Source organism: Haemaphysalis longicornis, unplaced genomic scaffold (genome assembly GCF_048455015.1).
Source record: "Haemaphysalis longicornis isolate Haplotype H1 unplaced genomic scaffold, Haemaphysalis longicornis Haplotype H1 scaffold_4, whole genome shotgun sequence".
In the NCBI taxonomy this organism is placed as follows: domain Eukaryota; kingdom Metazoa; phylum Arthropoda; class Arachnida; order Ixodida; family Ixodidae; genus Haemaphysalis; species Haemaphysalis longicornis.
In genome coordinates this window covers 118454122-118480473 of record NW_027526361.1, presented here as the reverse complement: position 1 = coordinate 118480473, position 26352 = coordinate 118454122, and the positions used below count along the sequence as shown (strand labels likewise).

The 26352-nt window shown below is 47.9% G+C and overlaps 1 protein-coding gene across 1 annotated transcript; it reads left to right on the top strand.

Annotated features, from left to right (window-relative positions):
• The first annotated feature begins 1056 nt into the window (after window positions 1–1056).
• Window positions 1057–25606, top strand: LOC144179320 (uncharacterized). The gene is made up of 6 exons (XM_077707616.1): window positions 1057–1796; window positions 2508–2656; window positions 15364–15626; window positions 18043–18200; window positions 22753–22898; window positions 25360–25606. The coding sequence occupies exons 1-6, from the start codon at window positions 1129–1131 to the stop codon at window positions 25509–25511; spliced, it is 1536 nt and encodes a 511-aa protein (XP_077563742.1). The 5' UTR covers window positions 1057–1128; the 3' UTR covers window positions 25512–25606.
• Window positions 25607–26352: the final 746 nt, after the last annotated feature.

Below are 26352 nucleotides of genomic sequence, written 5' to 3'. Positions count from 1 at the left end.
ATTTTTTCCCGCATTCGCACAGCTCGCGCCCCATTTGTTGGGGCAGCGCGCGGCTTTTTCCGTAGCCGCACGTCTCCCGCAGGAACCCATTTGTTGTAAAGCTGTGACTTGCAGTTACCCATCACACCTACTGAGATAGCACTTCCCATGGGAATGTAGCAGTCGTTTGACCTTACCAGGGTTGTACAATTAGTTTTGGGATAGTTCCAATAAAGCACAAGTCCAGCCATTGTCATAACCCCGCGGCTCCGTTAGGAGACCATGCACAGCAGGCGGTAATTCCTAATTGTGTACCGCTCCACGGTGAACTACTCGCTATTGCAAGGAACGAATAACTCTATCTGTGTTATGCACGGTGGCATACTGGGCGACCCGGGTGTCAGTATCTTAATCTTTTACCCCACGTAATGTACTGTCATAGTTTTCCCACCTCGTGGTAATGACCAGACAAATAAATGCGCTGCAACCAAGGTGAGCAGGGAAGGCACAATGTCTCTGCAGATTTAAAGTGTATAAGCTGGAGGCATAAACGTACGCGTTGCAGTCCATGTTCCGAGCAGTTATCGACGAAGCCCGAAACAAACGGTATAATCTGTAAAAGATGACTGAGTAATTCAAGCCGCCATTACCATCGTGTCCGCGAAGGAAGGCATTTACTGCCGTAACAATATTTACATACCCCTGTATTCCTCAGCGCGGAATCATAATAAAACGCTCCGTCGCAGGCCACAGACGGAGGAATATACGTTTCCGCGTTGAGCTCGCCTAAGTACAACAATCATTGCCGACGGATTTGCATTCAACTCGCACACACCGGCAGCATTATTTGCCGTGGCCGTCAGCTTCCAAAAGAGAGTTTTTCGGTCGCAGAGAAGGCAATCAGCGAAAGTAACGGTATACGTGGCCAGCAATCGTTACGGCGTCATTATGGTTTCAAGGCCACCCCGGACAGCACATTTTATTGCTTCTAACCGACTCCCCCTCTTTTCTTCTAACGCTGTGCCAAATGCGCTCCTCCACAAAGCTATTTAAATACAGCGCCACCTTTCTGCCAACGCGAGAGTTTCGAGGATTTTTGTGTAAACGAAGGGCGTAGTCGACTCTAGGGAACTGTCCATAGCATACGCCATGGCGGGCTCCGCGTGGTGGTCGGTGTCTGCCCGACTGGCGCCATTTCTTATCGTCTGCTCCTTCGCAAGCGTCGTCAGTGATCCACTGTGTCAGGAGACAACTCCGTTTCATTACAGCCATCCCCAGTTAACCTGCTCCGACTTCACCAGCGCTGAAGAGCTTGAACAGAATGTTCCTCAAGGCTCCAACCGCGGCGACGTTGAATTGGTTCTCAAGGACAGTCGCCTCGACCACATCCCACCGACGGTGCTCCAACAAATCAAACCTTCGGTCCTCGTTCTGAACAACGTGACAGTGGGAAGCTACAGGGTGCCGAATTCAGACGCCTCTGCGTTCGAAGAGCTGCAAGATACGCTGAAGAAGCTGGTCTTCTACAAGAACAGCAGCCAGCCACCATCCTGGGCCCTGCTCAAAGGCAACCGGCTTCTGAAAGAACTGCTCTTCTTCAGGATGGGTCCGCTCAGGCTGGGGCAAGACTTCAACGAGCTGCCGGCTAGCGTCACTGACATCTCCGTCGTTCAGAGCACGGTGTCAGAGGTGGATGACCGTTGGCTGTCCTCACTGGATAACCTCGAAAACTTGCGGCTCGACAAGGTGAACTTGAACAGGTTTGAAAGGACGATGCTTCCGCGACCAGCTTCGAAGCTGAGGAGTCTTACCATAACGTGAGTGGCTACTCTTCACTGTCGTTTGGAAGGACTCGCTTCCTGTCAGAGCTTCAGCATAAGCGTGCTTGACTGCTTATACGAAGTGTAGGGTTTGATTCCCACTGTAAAGGGCGAACTTCCTGGGTGAGAAATGAAAACTTAGAATGTACTGACATTTCTACGCAAATTAAGGGGTCCAGGCCTTAACACACGCTAAAAGAACATGAAACAGCGTGAATGAAGGATATCGCCTGAAGTGTTAAATCAGCGCGTTTCGTGCGTGATTTAGGACCACATATGTTTGAATCATGTGACATTCATCGCTAACAACCATTTTATTGATCAACTAAGTAAAGACAATGAGGGTACGTAAAACTATATACCATTAATAAATCCAAAGTTTTCGATGAGGTGTAGGGCAACGTATCGACTATTCCAGATGCTGTGGGCACTGCTATACAATGGAACATTTGATTTCCTCCGTCACATTTTGCCCCCTGACATTAGCAGCCTGTCAATATCGACGTTCTACTGACCACTCCCACATCCCCAGGCTAAAAACAAAGTTTTTAAACAACAACTGATTCCCTAAGCCGTCAACATCAATCATTTCCACACAACAAGCCCGTACTGATCATCGCATTCTGAGCGCGCCTACTGCTGGCATTCGGTCGCTCGATACTGAACAACCCGTTGGCCGCGTTATTTTCTGTTCACGGCACGTTTCAGAGGCACGCCCTTGTCGGCGATACCGGAAGACTTCGGCGAGGGTTTCCCCGCCCTGGAGACGCTCAACCTGCGCAGAAACAAGATCACCACATTCGAGGATAGGGCGTTGGCTCCGTTCAAGGACCGCAAGATGGACGTCCTGCTCACGGGTGAGGGTAACGCCCTGCGATTGTAGTATACAAAGGAGTGAGTGAGTGAGTGAGTGAGTGAGTGAGTGAGTGAGTGAGTGAGTGAGTGAGTGAGTGAGTGAGTGAGTGAGCGAATGAGTGAGTGAGTGAGTGAGTGAGTGAGTGAGTGAGTGAGTGAGTGAGTGAGCGAGCGAGCGAGCGAGTGAGTGAGTGAGTGAGTGAGTGAGTGAGTGAGTGAGTGAGTGAGTGAGTGAGCGAGCGAGCGAGCGAGTGAGCGAGCGAGCGAGTGAGTGAGTGAGTGAGTGAGTGAGTGAGTGAGTGAGTGAGTGAGTGAGTGAGCGAGTGAGTGAGTGAGTGAGTGAGTGAGTGAGTGAGTGAGTGAGTGAGCGAGCGAGCGAGTGAGCGAGTGAGTGAGTGAGTGAGTGAGTGAGTGAGTGAGTGAGTGAGTGAGTGAGTGAGTGAGTGAGTGAGTGAGTGAGTGAGTGAGCGAGCGAGCGAGCGAGTGAGTGAGTGAGTGAGTGAGTGAGTGAGTGAGCGAGCGAGTGAGCGAGTGAGTGAGTGAGTGAGTGAGTGAGTGAGTGAGTGAGTGAGTGAGTGAGTGAGTGAGTGAGTGAGTGAGTGAGGTCCACAGACAGATGCCCCAGACAGATGCCCCAGAACTCGCCCTATTATGTATACAGAAATAGAGAACCTGTTTTTATGATCAAGCTTCTTCGAAGACACTTAAATAATTCGGCCAAGTTACCTTGATCGACGTTCTGTGTTGTTAACCCAGAAAGCCTGTATTTGAGCGCCAGCCCTCCATGAAAGTGAACCTCAGCTTAACCGTCATGAAAATGAACCTCAACTTATACCACCGTTTTACAGTATATCTTCTGAGGGCATACGCGGGGCCTGAATTTTATTCCACCACCGATAAGTTCCGAAAGAACGCCCACCCAAAGTACAGAGATATCAAGTGAAAAGGGGGGGATGGGCGAACTCTCTGGTCAGGAGCGAACAACTTCAAAAAAGTGGCCGTGCGACCAACCAAAACTGCGGAGATACTATTTAAAAAAATGCATCTGCTAACTTTCGGGCCAAGCGCGAAAAGAACCAATACGTGGCCGCACCGACACATGAATAGATGATTCGCATTTATTTTGTGCATTCATCGGCTCTAAAGCCATTGATTTTACGTGGTGGGGGATCTTAAGGGTCTTTTAGTAAATTGAATATTTAACCTCTAAATGGCGGTGGACGATGTTTCCGGGGAGGGCGTTCTCTCGGAACTTTACGGTACGTTTTACGGTGTGCCGTCTACTGGGCGCAAAATGCGTGTGTTCCTCGACCTCGTACAGCGTCCAGAACACATTGACGTTTTTTTAATTAAGCAGGAGGAGTCACGTAGCTATTTAAATCTGCGTGCTAAGCACAAAATAGGAGCTACAAATTTGGGTTGGGTGCTTCGTTCGAAAGAATTCGTACAAACACAGAATACGGCAGCAAGTAATGAGTTGAGTCATACACACACGAAGAGCAGGTTTACTATCCCACGCACCACTACGTTCCTTTAATTAATGAGCAATGCTACTCATAATGACGATGGAGGTGGTGGTGGTGGAGACCCGGACATCCGGCTTGTAGCCAGTCGTATAGATCAGTTTCTACAATGAAATCGAACACTGCGAACGTGCGTGTTCCGTCACTCTCTCGTTTAGCCCAACCGGACCTACGGAACGGTCCGACGCGGTCGTGAATACCAAGCAAAGAAAGCAGCGCCCGACAGCCACGGGTATACGCGCACTGCCAATTTAATTTGCTTTTCTCTCCTGTCCTGCCTCCTCCGCGAGTGACCGGTGGTCGGGTAACTCTTGCCCCTCGCGCAGGCAACCCCGTGGAGTGCGACTGCAAGCTTCTCTTCCTGCTCGGCTACCCGGAGAGCTGGCAGTATCCCAACTGCAAGACGCCGGACGCGCTGGCCAAGACGCCCGTCCGCCAACTCTCCGCCGACAAGCTGGGCTGCGCCGCCGCCGCCGCGGCCGCCGACTCTCCTCCCCCCGGCAGGGACTGAATAATAAAACAGAAGCTACCGCCGCTGTTACGGCACCGCCGGGTGAATCAGGCGTATACGTACATGCACAAGGTTTCCGGCATACGTCTCTCTTTGGCATTAGCCTCCTGAACCTTTCCGAACCATTGCTTCTCTTTCTTTCTTTCTTTCTTTCTTTCTTTCTTTCTTTCTTTCTTTCTTCCGAAGCGTCGCTTTGATAAACAGGGTGCCCCGCGTAGCCCTGTCACTCAGGCGCACGCCGTTTATACGATTCTCGTCGACGACGTGGCAAATATGCGAACGTAACTTTGTTCATAAGTCTTGTCATTCGTGAGTTTGTTCGTAAGGTTTTAATTAACTGTGGGTACGGGTGAAGCTGCACTCTGCGAGCTTCAGTTCAACTGGGGACAATACATAATCTACATAATCCCCTTTGATCGTCTACTGACCCTTGAAACCAAAAAAGATGAAACAATTTCAGTACTGTTGTTTCTCACGATTTAGGAAATGTAAAGCAAGAAATTGTACAAGTTGTTTACTACCACGTCTACTCCGTTTGCAGAGACAATAATATCCTATTAATAAATGATGATGTAAACGCAACCGTGCCCGTTACAAGAAAAAAATACAGGTTTTCTTTGTACCGTCAGTTGGTTTCCGTACCTTGAAGTGTCATCATTCTTTCAATGGCGGATTCGACGGGGTCGTGAAGCCTGGCTACTGTAGTTGTTCAGACCACGCAGATTCCAGTAATGGCTTACCCCACTACTGAGTTACTCTTGGAGAAACGTTCAGGTTGCCGCCAACATGCAAGGAGAGCGATACAACAGGTGAGTCACCTTTCTTCTCGAGGATTACTCACCTCACTGCGTTTTTATAGAAGGTACAAATTTAAGGACCCACAGGCAAAAAACATCGTGCAGCAATATGAACTGCTTTGCAAATTCATGAAAGTGTTCCTACCGGACAAGTTCATTGTGTTAGAAATACGTCACTTATGTCATGAAATAAAAATAAAACAATAAAAACATTTTAATTTTCTAGTTTCCCTAGATGGCCCTCGGTATTTAGCCAAATAGAGATTTGTTTTTTTTTTTTTTCAGAACAGAAGTGGTATATTTCTAATATGTGTGAAGTATAGGCCGTTAGGAACACTTTCATGAATCCGTAAAACATGGCATATTTGTGCACGATAGTTTTCGGGCCCGTGGGTCATGAATTAGTAATTACCATAGAAATGTGATGAGGGGTTTCGTAAAGAGTGAACTGCGCAGCCATTATCTACCTGAGCTCGCCGGCGTTCTGGAAACACCTGCATCTGGCTAACGAGCTGAAACGTGGCCTATACTACAACTTTTCATTCTTTGGGAAAGCCCAGAATAGTTACGGAATTTAAGTTTGCCTTAAACGCGAAAGAACTGTGCTGTTATTTTTTTTTTTTTTTAGTTTCGTTTTCGCAGGAGGAGAACGCCAACTGGGAGGTTGAGCAGGCTTAGAGCCCCCTTTGTTACTACCGAGCACTGAAAAAAATGGATTCACAAGGCAAAGGAGAGGACAGGAGAACATGGGGAATAGAAATGGATACGAGTACGCCCTCAGTCTTTTTGTGAGGAATTACAGTCGTTCGTGGGAGCTGGTATCGTTGGAAAAGCAGTGGAAGCGTCCGATCTCTTAAGATCGACTCCGGTTTTAGCAGAAATTGAACACTGCAATATAGGCAAACACACCTATACGTGCAAAGAGGTCTTACTTAAAGGAGTACTGACACGAAATTTCTCGCTTTCAGTTTTTATGCTGTAAAGAATACCTATTGGCCCAGTAATTACGAAAATCGAACCGAAAGCCGTCAGCTGCCAACACAGAATTAATTATAGCACGTTTATTGCAACCAATTTCAAATTTGGTCACCGCGCGGGAAAATGGCCGTTCGAAGGTCAGCCTTGCAAGCGGGCCAGCCTTACGTCACGGTCTCACCCGTGACGTCAGAGACGTTTTTCTTTCCTCCATGCGTTCGCTGCATCGTCTGCTACGATTGCAAATGGTCCGCGACTCGCCCGCGCAGTCGACATGTCGTCTGAATCGTCAGACTCGGATGAGTCACTGCCACCCGACAGACAGAACAACTTTATTTGGCCAGGCGATTAGGCCGGCGATGTCTTCGCCGTCGTCCGTTTTTTTTTTTTTTTTTTTAATATCACTGCGGCTCGAACCGGCGCAGACCGTGATAGCAACAGCTTGTCGCTACTCTTCTAATCAATCTGATCACGAAAAACAAGCTCCACATGCGAGAAAGTAGATGTTAGTATGTTAAAAATTGTGCTAGGAGTTGTTATCAGCGCTGAATTTAAAAGTGGCGTTCAGATATTTGCCGCGATGGTAAGCCTACGCTGACCGGTAGCGGAGGTTCGGCGCTCCGACCCAGCAGTGCCGGCACCACGGTGCGGCGAGCGGCCGAAAGATGGCGCCACCTGCGCGCTAGAATCAAAACAGGCCGCGGCAGATGTCTTGGTCACCGATCGCTGAAACGGAAATTATTGCCAAAATAAAGCTTCATATGCGAAAAAGGGGATGATAGTGTGGTGAAAAGTTGTGTAAGGGATGGTTATTCGCAGTTGTACAGATACCAGCGATCAAATAGTCGCCACGATACTAAGTTCCCAACACCCAAGGTGACCCGTGCAACCGGTGCAACCCCGAGCCCGCTGGATTGGGCGACAGTTCTTGCGGCCGCCGCCGCGCACGAACTCAGTCCACGTTTAGCGCTGCATGTCGTCGCGTGGAAAATAATGCATCTTGGCGTCGTCGTCGATTTGCTCGGACAGGCTTCCACGAGCAGTACTTCGCATACCGCGAGCTTGCCATAGCACAACTTGGGCGAGCTCGGCGACGCGCACCGCCGCGTCGCCGCGGTGCCCGTCGACATCGCGCACCGCGCAGTTTTCGGCACCAGTGCCGAACACCATGCCGCGGCAACGAACTGAAGAGCAAGGACGTCGAACACGCAACGTTTACAAGCATTTCTCACACAGGTATGCCCACGTCTCCTGCCCAAACGAATACCACCGACAACAGCAGCGCAGGATATCGTTTCCGGTTCTGAAAACGACTATATAACGTCACCCTGTACCGGCCAGACACGCAGGCCACTGTTTCGTCACGCTGAAAGCGATTGCGCTAGTGCTGCCGATTTGTGGAAGCTCGCGGCCTGGACAATCAAAATCGATTTTAGATGTGATTCCGGCCTCGGATCGCTGCAAAAATTTCTGTGAGGCATCTGTACAAACTACTGAAGCCAATTATATCATTTTTTAGGTATCAGAATTTGGTGTCAGTACTCCTTTAACACGTTCAAAACGCAGACGAGTAAGGGCCCTTGAGAGCTTTTGCGGGTGGCCGAAACGCCCGGCAATGTTCCGGGACTTGCCGGTTTTAGGAAGTGGGAAGCAAAAAAAGAAAAGAGAGAGGAAAACATGGATAGTAGCAGATATAGGCGGATGCCAACAAAATAATGTTAATAAATGGAATGAAGTAAGGCTCAAATTAGGTTTCCTTGGCCTGCAACCAACGCTATCTGGTAAGGAAATCGTCTTTTAAATACACACTAAAATGGAATATTCGCTTCTTGAACGAAGTCACGTTAACATTTAAACCGGCCCTAATAGAACGTATTGTCATACCTCAAAGTAAATCGCACCCTGGCTGTTGTGAGCCGCATTACTGAGTGTAGCTTCACCTGCTGAAGGAACTCAAGGTGACGCATGCAAAAGCGTAATTTGGGTGGATATTAAACGAGATAACACTTATTTATGTCTCTCTCGGAATCTTTAAACTGGACGCTTGAATGCAGGGGACCAAAATTACGTGGCTCCACTCTTGACTAACTCGTCAGTGGAGAGGAGGATATCACTTTCTCCTCACAAGATGTGAACCATTCATCGTGCTCTTGAATACCACCGCATTTTCAATCCTTTGCTCGGACAGCCAGGGTGTGCAGTCACTTTTTTTTTTCTTTCTGGCACCTGCCCCGCGAAACGCATGCCCTGTTGTCATTGTTTCACGTCATTATACCACGTCATTATATTTTTTTTTTAAAGAAAAGGTGTAATCTTAGGTAGTGAGATGAAAGTGATCGAGCCGTCACGGTTTCTTTTTAATGGAGCGAATTACGAACCAAGTGCCACCACTTTGTATGCCAGCTCTCCTGGCCTGATATTTGACGGCTGCGCAATACGGAGTAGTTACATTAATTCAGATACATGCCCAATTCGGTGTCTTGACTTTAAGGGGGACAAAAAACCTCGGTGCTTGTGACTGGGCGGCCGTATGTTGCGTAATTTCTTTCCCACGAATAAACTTGATATGTTCCATGTGGGACATACGGGCAATTCGGGCTATAGTTGGTTATAAGAATAGGATTGCAAAAACACAGAGTTGCGTAACGTGGCGCACGTTGGAACCACTTAATTAAGCTATTGGTGGGAGGGCTCAATTCGTTTACATCAAAGCTTTCACACAACCTGACAGAGTTCTGTCAAAGAACTTCGCATTCAAGGGTAAGCACACCATGTCGTCTAGAGAGAAGTGGATCTAGAGGGTCATCCTAGTGGGCATACAGTGGTTGAAAAGACCCTGAAGCATGGCAAATGAGGAATGGAGAATGGCTCGTGATTGGGGGCCCCATCCCTCCCCTACTTCTAGAGCATGTCCTTGGTAGAGAAGTATAGTTCCCGATGTTATTGTGTGTGTGTGCAAAAGAAATGTGCATCATCTGTGAAGGCGGCCCTGTACAGCGAAGCGTTCACTCATTTCCAAAGATTCTTTCCGATCGCATGGTCGAGCTGGCCTCTCTAAATCCCTACCACCATAAGTTCTCGAATGGCACAGGAAGCGAGTCGGGTCGACGCAATATGGCCAGCCACCGATTTGCTGCAACATGAATTCAAGTTGTATACTCACACACGGACACGAACGGCCGTTGCATTGTACAAATTACCGTGACATAACAACCCAAGTAGTACCACTCCAATTTCTCCAACCCGCCACCAACAATTCTAAGCCGAAGAATGAGAATCACATAGACACGTCTACGCGTATTGATGGGCCATTACCGCCGCGCTCACGACGCGGAAGCGTCCTGTATTAATAGCGGCCGCGTCATCTCGGGTGAAGGTCCCCTGTCAGGTATCGTGGAAAGATCCCGCCTACGCTCGCCACCGCTTCGCGGAAAAGCCTGATTTGCGTAAGTGCGCGAGATCCGTGCCACTGCAGCATCAAGGGCACCGGTGTACGCGCGCAAGGGCATAAGCAGGTCTGCACACCGTGTACGCATCCAGGTTGCAACATCACAAAGACCACACGCTCCCTCATCTTTCCTGCTCCTCCCCCACCGCCTCTTCTCTTAATAAGCCGGGTGTATACGCTACAGCGCGGTGTCGATCAAGCCGAGAAAGACCCGCACCCCCGTGGCCTCTTTCTTGTCGGCCGCGGATCGCACACGGTCGCAGAAGGGTTTCTGAACGCGGCGGGGTCCGGCTGCGTTAGAGGCGGTGAGGATGGTGGCTCGCACAGCGGGGTTGTCGCGTGACGTGAGGATGTGGGTCGTCAACTGCGCCCTTTGTTGGCTGGCGATGGACGCGCTCGTCGGCGTCGTGAAGTGCGAACCGAAGTGCGAGGACAGCACCCGCCGGCACGCCACCGTGCCCGAGTTCACGTGCTCGGACTTCAGCAAGCCTGAGGACTTCGGGAAGCACTTCAAGCACGGGGCCGAACCTGGGGACCTGTGGTTTACCCTCAAGGACAGCAAGTTGGACTACATTCCAGCAGGTATGCAGCCTATAATGTATAACTCAGCTTGAAATAAAGTATAGCAGAGTATTGGTTTGGGCAAGTTGGTACATAGCGTAGTATCGAAGCGCAGAACAAGACGAGGGACAGAAAGACAGAAGTTTGAAAGCAGTTCGAAAGCAGTTAAAATTAGGGTTTTGAGCACAGAAGCTACGCAATAGGCTGAGGCCCGCTGCAGGGAAAGGGGGGATTCTTTTTCTGCTGTATGAAACATTGTTCGCTAGTCGAAATTTCGCGTATACTCTGGCGTTTGTCTTTCGCCTCCTCCAGAAAAAAAAAGAAAAAAGAACACATGAATTACAGCAGCTTGTTCCGGCATTTCAAGCACTTCAATCCAAGACAACTGAAGCAATTCATGCCATAACCTATTTGACACTATTTGTTGAGTCGCCGTGTTTAGTGTCCCGCTGCGGTGACCACTTCATGGAGCCCGTGAATTGCCTCCGCCCGTACCGTATCGCGCCGGAACCTCTTTTTAGAGACGGTTGCCTTGCCTTGGCACCAATTTTGAATTGTTTTGAGCCGAAGTGACCGTTTCGAATCATTTAGAGAGTTATTACGCGCCCTCGGTACGCTGGCACAACAGCGCGGGAGCCAACGGGCACGCGGTGAAACTAGATGGCACACTGTTAGGCGGGCCCGTTTGTGCGGGCGTAACAGCGAAAACTGACAAAATGGCTCAAGGTGCTTATGTACTTTGAATGAGAGAGCATTATGACAATAAAAACTGTTTGCATTGGCGGTAACCTTTCCTCGCCAGATGTCGTCTTCACTCCCAGTACTCCGGAGCAGATATGTGCGAATTGGGATTGATCTCGCAGCCAAATAGGAACCGGGGAATTGGTAGTGACCATGCAAAGGCAGTTGTCCCCGTAATTGGCCATTCCCCTTCAGTTGTCATGGGAGACCAATGGGAACTACGTAAGGAGAAGCTACGAATGTGTATTACGGCAGCTTTGTGGAAAACTGAGGCAGAAAGTTGGGCGAGTTGGTTGCCAACTGGAGAATTCATCGTGCTAGCGAAGATTAATTAGCACAGAGAAGGAACGACACGAGAGACGATGCGCCGCTAGTTACGACGCTACAACGCTATAACGCTACAAGAGAGCTACAGCGGTAGTGACATAAGTTCTACATACCCATAGTCCCTATCGTGTGTTTCGTCTCTTTTGTAGCCCTGTCCCCATGTTAATGTTCGCACGATGAATTCCCCAGCTTCATGGAACAGGGCATGACACGCACGCGGTGTAGCAATAAGACACTGCCAAGGGAAGCCATAATGCTTTCGCATTCAAAGCACGTGAGCATACTTAAGTGCACCTCGAACGGGTAGAGTGGTCCACAGAATATGGCGGTCAAGAATGGCGGCCCGTCACTCGGGCGTTGATGAAAGTCTTGCGACGCAGTATTTTTCTGAGTGTCCATTGCTTGGTTGAGATGTGGAAGATTAAACCATGTATGAGTTCGAGAAAGAGTTATCTAGGTTTCGCTTTTTATACACTTCAGGCCGGCTTATAGGCAAAGCCAGCGTTCTTATCACATTTAGCACGGTTTCTGGTGATTTGTTCTGGGCCTCGTCATGGCCTTACTTTGCCCGTTTCATCGTAACGATCGGTCATTTGTGTGCACTGTGGTGAAGCCAATCAGTGGAATTATTTTACAGTGCATATTCCGAAATATCTTAACGTTTGGACACGAGTTGTGAGCGGGAGTGGGGCTTAAAATTCGAAGATGATTGTGAGTACCCTAGTGAACTAAAAAATTAAGAGTTCTCACTTTCGGCAGCTTCAAAATGCTGATATTGCGTCCGATAGTTTGAACTAATAACCTCAGAATTAGCAGCAATACTCAAAATAAAAATTCGATAGTTATGCTGCATGTTTGAATCCTGTATTTTTCACCGCCCATAGCAAAAAATATGCAGAACTGCGTTTCAGGGCGAAGCACTCTCGTTTCGGCATTTATTTTTGGGGATTCAATTACGTCTTAACAAATTAGACGTTGTACACAGAACTAGTATCAGGCGCGATACACGTGGACGATTGCACATGATTTCTTTCCCGTTCCACCAGCTTGCTACAACCGTGCACCATGAACAAACAGCGAAATAAACGCTGACGTCACCACTATGAAAACCGTCTCTTGCCGTCTAACTGAATTGCGTCTACGTCTGCGCGATAGAAGTAATAATAGGCACTGCATCAACGTAAACTGCCGTACTACCCGAGAAAAACAAAACAGTGCACTGCAAATGTGGCTGTATCGATAAATTACTCTGCGATTTGAAATGTGCTCGCTTGACTAATGCTCAACGTATTAGTCCTGCTAGAGCCCATTCAAAAGTGCAATTCAGAGTGCATGGCAATTGTAGGTTCCAGAAGGCCAGCTCTTCGTGCCAGGCCAGTCTCATGCGTGTTTGTAAACTGAAATTTGCGAACTGAACTTACAAACTCAACTAATGCAAGCTGAACTTTGCACTCGTTATTTCGTCCTTCCAATTAGATTTTTTTTTATTTCAGCCTGAAACACTGGGGGTATGCCAGCTATGGGTCTGATAAACTTTTAGAGAGAGAGAGAGAGAGAGAGAGAGAGAGAGAGAGAGAGAGAGAGAGAGAGAGAGAGAGAGAGAGGGGGGGGGGGGGGGAGGGGGAGGGAGGGAGGGAGGGAGGGAGGGAGGGAGGGAGAGAACAAACTTTATTTTAGTGGCTCAAGTCCGAGCCGCGACACTAATTGAGCCTACTCGATGGAAGGTTGTCCCTTCTTGGCCCTAGGTAGGTTTCACTCGTGGTTGCACACCCCGAAGCAGTCAATTATTTCTGCCCAAAAGGATACTAGCAGCATAGTAGGTTACACATACCGTGGCGGTAGTATCACAGTTGCTATGCATGGGCTTACTGTTGCGCGGCTTGGTATCATCCTTTTATTTTGCGTCGCGCACACCTGGTTCGCGGCCGTCACATTTGTCAACAGGAATATCTTCTATTTGCGAGTACATTTTTCTATGAATAAAATCCCGTATTTTTGCCCAGACAGGTGTAAATAGTTTATCATATGCGATACCTTTCTCTCGGCCCGGTGTGTTTAGTGTGTGTCCGTCGCCGTGTGTCTGTCTCTGGTACCACGGCACAAGCGCCACCGAAGGGAGGTAACGGCAAATCGACGCTTCTAAGGAGAGTGAGAGGTGCACCGGCCATTTCTACCACTACGTGTAACTTCATACAGGGTCACACTTTTTTTTCTCTCGTTTTATATTTAGCGTCGCGCACAGTGCAAATCTGCACGGATCACCAAAAGGAGAGAGAGACAGAGGATAAGTTTAATGGGGACGGTGATGTTAGACGAGCTGTTGCGCCAGGCATGCATCTACGCCATATGAGAAGCGAATAGATAAAGAAAAATGAAAAAGTAAAATAAAAATGAGAAGATGTCGGACGATGCTCGCAAAATTCTCATGAAGGCACATAGAGTCGTGCAGCGACGTTTTTTCCCGAAGTACCGTCCAGTCCTGCGCTTCGCAGAAACAGAGGAGTTTTGGTTGCCCGTGCAGCCTGACTAGGACCCGACCAAAGAAACGCAGATGATCGCTACAAACGATGACGACTAGCTTTGAAACGGGTTTGCAGAAGTGAACGCAATTGTACTCTTAACAGGTATCCGGAAGGTTACGAAACCCTCCCAACAAGACATTGAGAAGATTCGGATAGGTTACGAAGGAAGGATCAGACAGCTGTCGCGGCCATTGAGTTGTAATAACTCAACAAGTTATCGTAATCCTGCCGACATTTTTTTTATTTCCTAACACCGAAACAAAAAAAAACACGAAGCGTGCAGTTGCGTGAGGTTTCGGCACATAGTCATTCTAGTTAAATTAAGTGGACCGCCCTTAATTTTGTTCGAAGCGCGTGCCTTGGACGCGACTCAGACGCAAAGGGTTTGAATAAAAAGTACTCTACGAGAAAAAGAGGTAACGACGGTGTTCGTTATATCTCTTATAATTATTGACTATTTAGCTAAAAAAACAGCAACTCTTTCTGCGTTTTTTCCACGCACGCAAAATGCAAGAAGACCTGCATATACGACGTTAGTAGCACGTTTTATGCCTGCCGTTTCTTTCAAAGATATACGACGGGGAACTGACGCTACGACGATGTGCGATCATAGGGATAGTAAAAATATGGAATTATTGGGAAAAAATACAAAAAAATGATAAAAAAACTTTTGAAAGGTTGGGTCTATTTGAGACGGCTATAGCCCAGCTGAATAAGCCAGAAAAAAAAGGCAGAGAAAAACACGCCGCACACAAAGGACGAATGAACGAGGAGGAGAGAAAAAATTACAAACTGGGCTGATAGAACTTAGAAAAGGCGTCCTCAAATTTAAGGTTGATACCATCAATTAAAGACTCAAACACAATTCGTATTCACAGTTCAACGCGCATGTGCTGATCATAGGCACAATCATGAAAACACAGAGACACCACTTTTCAAGAAAGACACACACATACACATACACTAAATGACGAAAAAGATCGGGAAAATTGCCCAACAATATTTGAAACACATTTTTAAGCACTTAGAACACGTTTAAAAACACCTTGCTTGGTTCAGAAAGACGCTTAGTCAAGCTCCTCCGCCCTTCACCATTCAAGATTCGATGTCACAAAAAGTAGTGAGGGGAAGTGGATAGGGCGGCGATACCTGTTTCCACGCTTTTGGCATTTTCTTCGTTCTTAAGCAACTGCTGATGCCACGAGTGGTATATTCCTATTCCCGACACCCTAATCCACCGGTATAAGCCAACTTGCTTGTCCACTTGTCCCTTTAACCAGAATCTTTACCCGGCCTTCCCGCAGGCTTTCTGGGCGAGCGCCGGGCATCGATGCTGGAGTTCACCAACGTTTCGCTGGGGGCGTTCGTGGAGCCCAACTCGAACCGGAGCCTCTTCTCGGGGCTCGAGCCCTCGCTCAAGCGGGTCACCTTCACGCACGGAAGCAGCCTTCCGCACTCGTGGAGCACACTGCGGCCGCTCGGTCGACTCGAGGAGCTCGTATTCTTCGAAATGACCCACCTGAACCTCACGCGGGACTTCAACGAGCTGCCCGCTGGACTGCGAAAGGTAAAGGACTCGCAGTATACAATGCAGGCTCCCTGGCATGTAATGCTCAAAGATGAAGTAAGAATAGATCAAGTGAAAACAGAAAGCGCGAGGACGAAGATAGCACTGAAGTTTATTCTTTGAAATTTCGTGGCCGTTTTTTTTTTCCTCCTAAAGTCTTGCAAATAGAGAAAAATAATTATGCGGGTCAGGCGATGCGTATGATGACGATGATGATGACTATGAGCGTGATGATGATGATGGTGATGATGATGATAGTGGGCGATATTCCGTTTCGAGATTGGTAGAAGTCCGGCAGTTCCGGTGGGGTGCAATACGGGAATAAACGTATTTATATGCTGTGCGCCGCCCCTAAACGTTCCTTATACCAAACAAGCCTTATTTACGAAAGTAATGCTTCGAAGTGAATTGAGGGAGCATTTCACAGTGAAAAATTGGAAGGTTTTTTGAAGAAATTTTAGCATTGCTGCGGCTCGAATCCAAACCGTTCGCTCCAAATCCTGCGATTCTACACTGCAGCTACGCCGGGAAGCGGCGCGCATCTAGCAGTTGCTCAAAAGAATACAAGGAGTGTTCTAAGCGAACCAGTAAATGGCGATGGGTGTGTACATAAGTGCCCGTCTTGAACCCACACGGGAACGGAATGTCGCAGGTGGTGGTTGTGGTGGTGGTGGTAATGTGGTTGTGGTGCGTGAAATTATCAGAAGATAACCCATCGTTCCCACATTCAAGACCACCCACCATATGGACTGAAACCCCACGGACTGAAACCATACGGACTGAAACCTCCCAACCTTACTTCCCGGCCCCGCTGGCCACTGCCTTTTCTCCTCATTGAAGACATATCCACCACCACCACAAACATTCATGCATGGTATGCGCACGCCACCTGTGTGTATAAGTGTTCTAAAAGTCGTGGCTCTCTTCGTGGTTTTAAAAGCGCGGACAAGCCGCAGTGACGGCTTCCCTATTTCCGGCTACAATACCTCTCTCTCGTACATCATTTTTAAATAACGAGGAAGGCAATGATACCCGTGCTTTTGCAGCAGCACTGTATGTATAATTTCCCTTGCATCCCGCCATCCGCACTGTACCGGACCCAATGTCCGCTATGGCTGAATTTCTGATGAAGGCATGTTATCACCACTATTGGTGAAAAATTCCCTCGCACTTCCCCGAGGGGGAGAGTGCGTAAGTGCGAATGCACGGTTGTTGATTGCGCGATTACGGTGGATATCGTGATCTTGGAGTGGAGAGGAGGCGCCCAACACCCGCAGTCACTGAGCGGAGAGAGGAGGAGGAGAGTAGCGCCCGCCGTTACGGCGAGGGCTACACGAGCGCCCTCACGCGTCGGAATGCGGAGCGCCCGCTACGCGAGCGAGAGCTCTCCCGCCCGAAGTGGAGAGGAGGCGCCCAACACCCGCAGTCACTGAGCGGAGAAAGGAGGAGGAGAGTAGCGCGCGCCCATCTCCCCCCGTTGCTAGGGAAGACGAGGAGGAAGACGAGGAGCGCGCGCACCCGCAGCTGTTGCTATGCGGACGACGGCGGCGGACGATTCAGGCTCGCTTAAGAAGTGCATTCGCACTTAAAAGTCGTGACGATATCCAGTTTTCCGCGAAATTCGAAGTACGAAATTTCTGGGGCCGCATTCTGAAACGATTCCCCACAGTCTAGGACGCTGTGTGCCTGACTGAGTAGATCTGAACTTCGGCAAACTCATAAAATATACGAATGCAGGATAGAATAAAAAAAAAACGACCATTTCTTTGCTGTACAAGGAAGCGTGATGCAGGAGCGCTCGTGTCGCAAAAACGCATGCGTCAGGCGGTCCGCGGCGGGACGCGAAAATCCTCCCCGATCGGAGGATCGCAAAGTTTCCAGCTTCAAGGAGTCCGCCCAGACCACCGACGCCGCTAGACCACCGGCCGGCAGGAGAGAACTCGTCTGAATCAAGGAGGTTGTATAAAGTTCTATACAACCTCCTTGGTCTGAATACGGTGCGCACCTGTCTACAAGTGCAGGGTACTCTTCTGAGTCATGGACCACATGTGCGGATGACGCATGTACGTCTGATAATGAGATCTAAGTCGTTGTGCAACTCAAGAGCTCGAAAAGAGAATGACAAGGTGATTCGAACGTGTCCCGATAACGCTACCACTGTCCCCGATAAAGGTGCAGCTTAAGCGCCCTCCAAGTTTTTATTTTCGGATGAAGGAACCAAAACCTAAGTTGTGTAGGGTAAAAGAACATACAAATAAAAATACAGCAAGATATCGTGGAAAAGTACTCTAACAGTGCCGTTGAATAAATAACTTCGAAGCGCGGCCCCGTCTACTCCTATTTTCGGCCTCTGGGTCAGTTTTCCTCTCTATTTGTCGTACATGTCTGCAACGTGCTTCCGTGCCCCCGCCTGCAGGTGGCGATCATCCGCACGGGGATCGGAACCGTGGACGACGACTGGATGTCGTCGCTGCTGAACCTGGAGAACCTGCGCATTCAGAGCAGCACGTTGGACAAGTTCACCAGGAGCATGCTTCCCAGGCCCGCCCCGAGGTTGCGGAGACTCACCATCGGGTGAGCGCACACTCACTGCGAACGTAGCGTTTGCCAGTCACCAGCTAATAAGTGTACACTCTGATACACTCTGAGTGTACACTCTGATCAGAATGTACACTCTGATTTTCCGCCAACAGCACGATTTCAAGAAAACTTAGGCGCGATTCGTGCTACGATTAATTGGACGATTTTAATGCGTAGCGTTCTGTGCCGAGTAACCCCACAGCCAGGACCATGTAACGCCCTGCATTTCCACAACAAGGCGGCTTTCGCGGAAGTAACATCTTTAATTGTTATAATAGCGTTAACAAATATAACTGGTCGAACAGAATTTTGAAAAACCAAGAAACAAGAAGAACTGAAAAAATAAAATTTTAACAAAAATGATCTGACAAAATCAAGAATATGCATTCATACATCTCCCCTCAAAACTAAAAAGTAAACGAAAGAAGTTGGCAAAGGAACGTTAAAAATTCTAATAAAAAACAGAGATAATGGCGAACCGTGTAGGTCCCTGAATTTCCACAAAAACGCAGATTTGGCGGAAGTGACACCTATAATTGTTATAACAGCTTAAAACAAGACCATTGGTAGGACAGAATGTTGAAAAAGCAAAAATATTAGAAAAAAAACCATCCTGCATTTACTGCTGCCGGCGACGCTTCAGCTCTCAGGATAGCGTTTTGGACTTATCAGCCATATTGCACATAACGGAGCGCATGGGCTGTCAACTATAGCTCTGTTTTTTTGGCGTTTCTAAAGCTTATGATTGTGTCCTGATTGTGGTAGTAGACAGACTACATGCAATACGGGTGCCAGGAAACCTTTTCGCTTCGTTCATGGCTTTCTCACAGACCGGTGCATGCAAGTACAGTTGGGGAGTGTGCTAAGCGATGGAAGAAGTGTCTCAAGGGGGGGTACCCCAGGGCAGTGTTTTGTCCCCTGTTCTTTTCAAAGTGACATTGGCTGGGCTGTCCTGGAGCACTAAAAGGAGGTCGACAACAAGTTCATGTATCTGTGTACGCTGACGATGATTGAATCTGGTTGTCCGGATATCAACATAAGCGACTGGCAGTGATGGCAGTGATGACTGGCAGTGATGTCCTCAATCGGGCTGACGCTCTCAGCCAAGATGTCCTGTTTTGTTCTTTTCCCTGGGAATCGGCGACGGTTCACCTGTCTTAATTTAACATTGGGAAGCCTGCCATTTCCGTCAAGCCACTCACATGCGGTTCCTTGGGGTATCCCTGGACAGCAGACTGTATTGGCGACAGACAGTGGACGCGACTATTTCGGCTCTGATTCCCCTTGTGAAAGTTTTGATGAGGAATGCTGGAGCTAAGTGGGGAATCACCCGGCGTCCATGTTTCAGCTGCACTCAGCACTGATTTTGAGTCGTATTCTTTACCAGTTGCCTCTGATCTCTCCTTCAGAATCCCAGTATGAGCGCCTGAAAAACGCTCCACAGGAAAGGGCTGAGGACAGCAACTGGAGTTCCTCAGGGAGCGGAAAACGAGAAGGACACACAAGAGAGCCAGTCTGCTAGACTCCGCTTATGGGGTAGCAGAGGTTACTGACGCAGTTAACGCGTCTAGGGGAAACCAGTGCTGGAACAGCAATAATGAAGGCGGCTTCGAACAATGACGGCCTCTCATGTGCACACTGCTCTTAACGCTCTGAGAATTTTGGGCTATCAGTGGCCGGCGAAAATTCAGACCTCAATGCCGCCATGGTCTCATGAGAGCCTCCAGTGTCAGCTACATGTTCCTAACATGAGAGTCAAGAGAAACTGCTTGAAAACCTGGAGAAGTGTTATCCCAATCGCCTTCAATTTTTTTACGCATGGCTCAGTCAGCCCGCACAGAGGGGCTAGTGCAGCAGCGTATGTGATTCCTGATGCCCAGGTTTCCTGGGCTACAGGCCTGGATCATGTAGTGTCCTCTACCGAAACCGAGTGCATTGCCATCGCGGCTGTTTTGAGGAAACTTAAGTCATATAAGCCGCAGGGAGTTGTAATTCTGCCTGATTAGAAAGCAGCACTTCAACTTTTGCAGCGTGGGATCCCCACGAAAAACGACTGTCTACGTTACTTACGGCTTGTGCAAGAACTCAGCAGCAAATATTTTCAATGAGCGGTTTCAATGGATTCCATCCCGTGTTGGCGTCAAGGGCAATGAGACCGCTGATCAGATGGCACGGAACGCGCTGTCATTTGCACTGACTGTTAAAGTTTCCGCCAATCACTGGAACGACTTCAGGAGAACAGTCGTCGATCATTAAGTCCTTAGGAGATCCATATATCAGCCTTGCGTCACAAAGGGACTTACGAGATCAGAGGCAACTTTGCTGTACCGCATCCTAATGGGCTCAGCGAAGACCACATCATGGCTGTTCAAGGTGGGCCTCGTGCGATCGAATCTGTGTCTGTCGTGTGCAATGATAGGGGACGGGCACCACTATGTAATTTGTTTCCCAGAGCATTCTGTAGAACGGACCCACATAACACTCTGGACCACATCGTCTTCCCAAGGAGACATTGGATGCTGCGCAGGGAGGTGTAGTGACTTCTTCTAAGCTTCCTTCAGGAGACGGAACTGGCAGACTCCTGGTGAAAAGACCCTCATATTGACTAATTATTTTTATCTTGGGCTGAGCAATTGCCAGCATATCTAGCCAGGCTAACACCTCCTGATTGCACACAACCACCACCACCACCACCGCAGAAAACACAAAATTCTCATAGCAAAATAATCTGACAAGATAAAAAATATGCATCTCAGACAAATCCCCCAAAAAACCGAAAACCAAACAGAAACGTCCGCAAAGGAAGTTGGAAATACGGGTAAAAAATAACGTAAACGGACCAACTCTGCATTGAAGCCTTGCATCATCGTAAAAAACGTGATTAGCGAACTAAAGGCACTTCATCGCTGTAATGGCATAAATTTGAATCATTGGCGAAAAGAAAAAAAAAGAAAAAAAAGAAAAGAAAAAAAGAAAAGACGGGAGTAAAATAATCGAATGCCTTTCGCTACTCATAGCCATATTTGGCTGTACAGAACTTACACTCTAGACAAGCGGCATAAGAATGCTACGCATTAGTAGACAATCCTCTGAATTTCTGCAGATTTTCTTGTTTGCCCTTTCGCTGCTGTACCCGCAATGTCCAACAATCACCACTCATCACTGCAGTCACCCTCCATCTGGCTTTACTGTAGTCACCCTCCCCGTCACTTGTAGGGCTGAGTTCACCAGCTCCAATTTAAGACCCCTCTCTCCCTCTCTGTACTGGATGCGTACCTATAGACTCGGCCCCTCTTATTGCTTTCCTCACTACGTGTGATTTTCATAACCCATCTTTCTCTTACCTTACTTTATTCGCTCTTCCCTTTCTTAAACCTCCTTGCATATGCCGCATGCCAAAAACACGCAGCGACAAAAAATTCGATGATTCACCCCTTTTGCACACTTGGCTCTGGTTATCCAGGAACGAACGCTTATAATTTATAATTTATTTATTATAATTTATATAATCCTCAAGTGATGTTACTTGTATTTCAGCGCGGACCAGCCGGGGTTAGGGCCGCAGCAGGTGCAACAAGCTGCGAAGCAATTTCCCCTAAAATTGACTTCTTCTAAGCAACTTGGCGGGAAAGAGCTAGTGGCCTAGACAGCGCGCTGGTCCGATCTGCGTCTTCAAAAATGTTGATGAGTCCAGAAATAATTCCTTTCAGGCGAGTCTGTGAAGGACATTTCAGGATATTGACCATCAGGGTGCGCCCCCTGTAGGCCGCATCCTTCTGTGCTACCACACGTGAAGCTCAATGGGAGTCTCGATATCTTACAATTTACAACAGCATCAATGGTCGGGCCAACATTCATTGATTAAACACAACCACAGTTTTTGTTAGCAGATTGTGCGCACAAATTCAATTCTTACCATTAACTCTGCGCAGAAAAAATAACATGAAAAGAACTTGTCAAAAATGTTCAATGGGCATCTGGGTGTGCGCATTTTCTTGTGCGTCACAAATGAGTATAATCGGGTACAACTTAAGAACGGCAACGGAAGTTGCCGCTGTGCCTCGTCACCGCAGCCGCCTGTTACTCCACGCGGCGCAAGTTGTGCGTTACTGGGAAAATTTTCAACATGGAACGAGCCGTTTTGGTCAATTTTTGGACTTAATATACTTATAAACTACGGCAGCGACGACAAACGAACTACGTCAGAAAAGGCAGACGATATCACGCATTCATGGAAATCTCCTTTTAAAACACGCGCGCCCGTTGACATCCGGGCCCATCGCTTAGGCGGAGTGATACCGTACATGAGCTATTGCGTTATTAACTTCTTCCCGAGTATAGTGAGCCCTAGCTTCGCATCTTGCGTTTATCTTCTCACCGCCCTCCGATCTTCTCTTAAAGGGAGGGACTATGTTTGGTTTCTGTCGTTTTGGCTGCTCAAACGCATGTACAGTGTCTCCTTTCCACTTTTTTTACACTAGATCAAATCTTGTTTTTACCGTATAAAAACATTTTTCCCTGGACACAATCCTACCTCTCTTTGCAGGGACAGCTCGCTGACATCTCTCCCGGATGACTTCGGCGAAGACTTCCCTGTCCTGACGCAAGCGAACGTGCGTCAGAACCTGATCAGCACATTCAGCGAGTCGAGTCTTGCACCACTCAGAAACAAAACGACCGTTGTTCTATCCGGTGAGTGCAGCCTAGATCGCCGGTGATGTCACGGGCTTGGCATCGCCGAGAGTGACAAAGAGAGATCCTCACTGACGTCGTCACAGACAGCGCACTCTACATATGGTGTGTCAGGCGATTCTAAGATAGGGTGCCCGACACATCTTCATTTAGAACTCAACGCTCCGAAAAAGGGGGCGCCTGTGACGCTGTCCTCATCCCTTCTCTCCTTATTTGCTTCGGATTTCCTTCCACGTATCGCTCCTTTTCCGAACCAGTCTTTAATAGTCCATAGTGTCACCGCCTAGAAAGGAAGTTATCGGCTGATCCAAACCACTCCTTTGCCGTATTTCTGAATTCACTAAAGAGAAGGAGCAGAACGGGAAGGAGGAGAATAAGAAAAAAATTGAATGACGGGAAAAGGTGACCGTGCCGGAAGTGGGGCTCTGCCTAACCTTTCTAGTTCCTCATGATTCTTGAAAAAATTGCCCTCTGTTCTGGCATCTCAAAGATACCTCCCATTTTTTTAGCATCTACGCAGCAGGCGAGTCCCAAGTAGAGTGGGCTTAGGAAAAACTAGAACACATACCCCGGCCCGTAGCTAGTGTTACAGGACTAATCATTTTGCAATAAATCGAAATAGCAAAAGCCAAATGGGCAAAAAGTGATGATTGGACGTATTAAAGACAAATTCAGGGAAAGATCTTTAATTACACACGCCTTGTATTTGTTTTGCGGACGTGTGCGTGTGTTTTTTAGCAGGCTTCAATTTAAAACATCAGAACCTCCCTTAAAGTGCACTGTTTCTTCTTAGGTTTAATTCAGTTACATTAAATTGCAAATTCCAGTACGCTAGGAACAGCACTTATATCACCTCCGAAAAAGCACAAAAAAAAAGAACTAGCTTGCCCTCCAGCAGCTGTTCGTATGTGTTCGATAAAATTTAATCTGTTAACTCTGGCTGATAATCAGAACAGATCAATTAATTGCATGACCAGTTCATTGCGATCTATTTTCGATTTATTGCAATCTGATAAACGTCTTTCTGTTTGTTTTTTTATATCTGTTTATACGTAATTTCAGGCGTAAGACTTATGGCATGAGCAGAGATGACATCATCGTGCAGCTAGGTTCCAGTAAAAACGCATGGCATGTGGTTGCATACCCAGCCATTACCAAGTGGTAACAACCCAAGCTGCAAACAAGCAACCCAAGTTTACCCAAGTTGAGTGGTAATAACCCAAGTGGTTACCCAAGTGGTAACAACCCAAGCGGCAAACAAGCAACCCAAGTTTACCCAAGTTGAGTGGTAATAACCCAAGTGGTTACCCAAGTGGTAACAACCCAAGCGGCAAACAAGCAACCCAAGTTTACCCAAGTTGAGTTGGTAAACAAAAAACCCAATCAGGCTGTTTACCAACCCAAATGTCACTACGAGGTTGAAACCACCTGCTTTTGCAAAAGTGAAAACGCGAAAACAACCTGTTTAAAATAACCCAGAACGCCAGTGAACGACGTTGCACGAGGCCAGCGTTAATAGCCCCATGAACTGACGCGCCGTTTTTTAAAGACGATAGTCTTTCTTGGACTACTTACGGCCGAAAATGTGTGGGTTTGTGCATCTGTCTGTCTGTCTGTCTGTCTCTCTGTCTGTCTCTCTGTCTGTCCGTTTATTTGACAATACCCCCAAAACCTTACACTGCAAACGCAGGACACAGAACATTAATGTAAAATGCCTACAGGTATATACAGAGGCTGACAGTGGTCAGCACAACCATATTAACTAGATACAGCAGGAGGAATCTGTCCGTCCATCTATTCAGCCATCGTGCCAGAAGTTAAAAAGTTCGTGAAAGAGATATTTATACAGGCAAAACCTTTCCGAACCACAAAATCTGCAAACGTCCAACCTGTCAACATTTCTCGGCACAAATAAAACAATTAGAATACTTGAGGCAAACAATCTATGCGCAACTGCTACTCGCAGTGTTCTCTTAGTCAAAAATAAATGTTTGCTCCATATTTGAAATGATATGAAAAATACGCGCTGGAAACAATATTTTGGGCAAAAAAATACAAAAAGTGCTTGCGCTAGTCTGGACTCTGTAGCGGTTTTCCAAGGGTTCCAAGCTCAACAGTAACAAAAGGTTCCATCTAGTAGATGGCGTGAGCAGTGGAACGCGGGAAAATTGAATTGACTTTAGCATACCTCCACCGTGCTTATCGTAGGAGGAGCTCGGCGGTAGGGGAAGAGCGAGTGAAGTGGGCGAAGTTCGAAAGATAGACATTTACGTGGTAGATGCGGCAGAAGATTATCATCTTTCATTATTATCATTATTATTATCATTGTTATTATCATTATTATTATCATTATCATTTATTATTATTATTATCATCATTATTATTATCGTCTTAACATTTGCAGCAAAGTGAGCAGATACGCGGCCATTTTTTTTAAACGTTCTCCTCGATGTTCTTGCAGGAAACCCGGTCCACTGCGACTGCAAAGTGCTGTTTTTGTCGTCCTACCCGGATTCCTGGACGTACCCCGAGTGCAGCTCACCCGAGGAATTGAAGAACGTTTCGGTCAGGGAGCTCACAGTCGAGAAGCTCGGATGCAAGCCGGAAAAGTAGCACGTCGACAGTTCGCATTTTGGGCTGGATGAATTCCGAGAAAGGTTGTTCCTGCTCCGCGTCTCGAATAAAAGGATATGGATTTTGTTGTGTCATCGAGTTCGTACACCCAAGATAAAATGAGGTCGTATGGTGTAAAAAGAGATGTAAGTAACGCTGTATAGCAAAAACTCCCACCTCCCCTCGCGGGAACCCCTGTGTAGATGCGGCGCATAGGCGGAGCGACGAAGGGAACGCGTTTTATAGCGCGCATAACGTTGAGGTACTGCGTAAGCCGGTCCCAGTCGATGACGACGTTGGCGTACTTGTAAAGCGGCGTGGACTCTAGGTGTTTGAGCCAAGCGTGGATGTTGCTTCGCCGGAGAACGGCACACCGGTTATATGCGCAGCGCGCCCGAAGGAGAGGAAACCGCGGAAGAGAGAGTACTGCACATGCGCCGGCCCCAGCGCGTCTGCCGCGGCTATGACGCAACGTGCCGCGGCTATGACGCAACACAATCCAACACAATCCACTTTAATCCAATCCAATCCAAATCCAATCCAACCGAATCCAAGCCTAGCCAAGCCAATCAAATCAAATCAAATCAAATCAAATCAAATCCAATCCAATGCCCCTCGCGAGAGAGTGTTCGTTATCGGAGAGGAGAGGGGGTGAGCGGCGGAGAGCGCAGCTCGCGCGGCGAGAAGAATGGCAGAGGGGTGGACAACGCCGACAACGACGACGACGCCGGAGGGACAAGGCCAGTGAATCAGATGCTCTGCATCTAAAAAGCCGTACCCTTCCAAAATGATCTGGTTATTATTTTTCGTCATTCTTGCCTCATCCCTCTATGCATGGTAA

Bases quoted from the DNA above. Each gene is read 5' to 3' on its own strand.
- LOC144179320 (XM_077707616.1), top strand. From the start codon at position 1,129: ATGGCGGGCTCCGCGTGGTGGTCGGTGTCTGCCCGACTGGCGCCATTT. The intron at 1,797-2,507 runs GTGAGTGGCTAC...GGCACGTTTCAG, and splicing joins CTGAGGAGTCTTACCATAAC to AGGCACGCCCTTGTCGGCGA. The intron at 22,899-25,359 runs GTGAGTGCAGCC...ATGTTCTTGCAG, and splicing joins AACGACCGTTGTTCTATCCG to GAAACCCGGTCCACTGCGAC.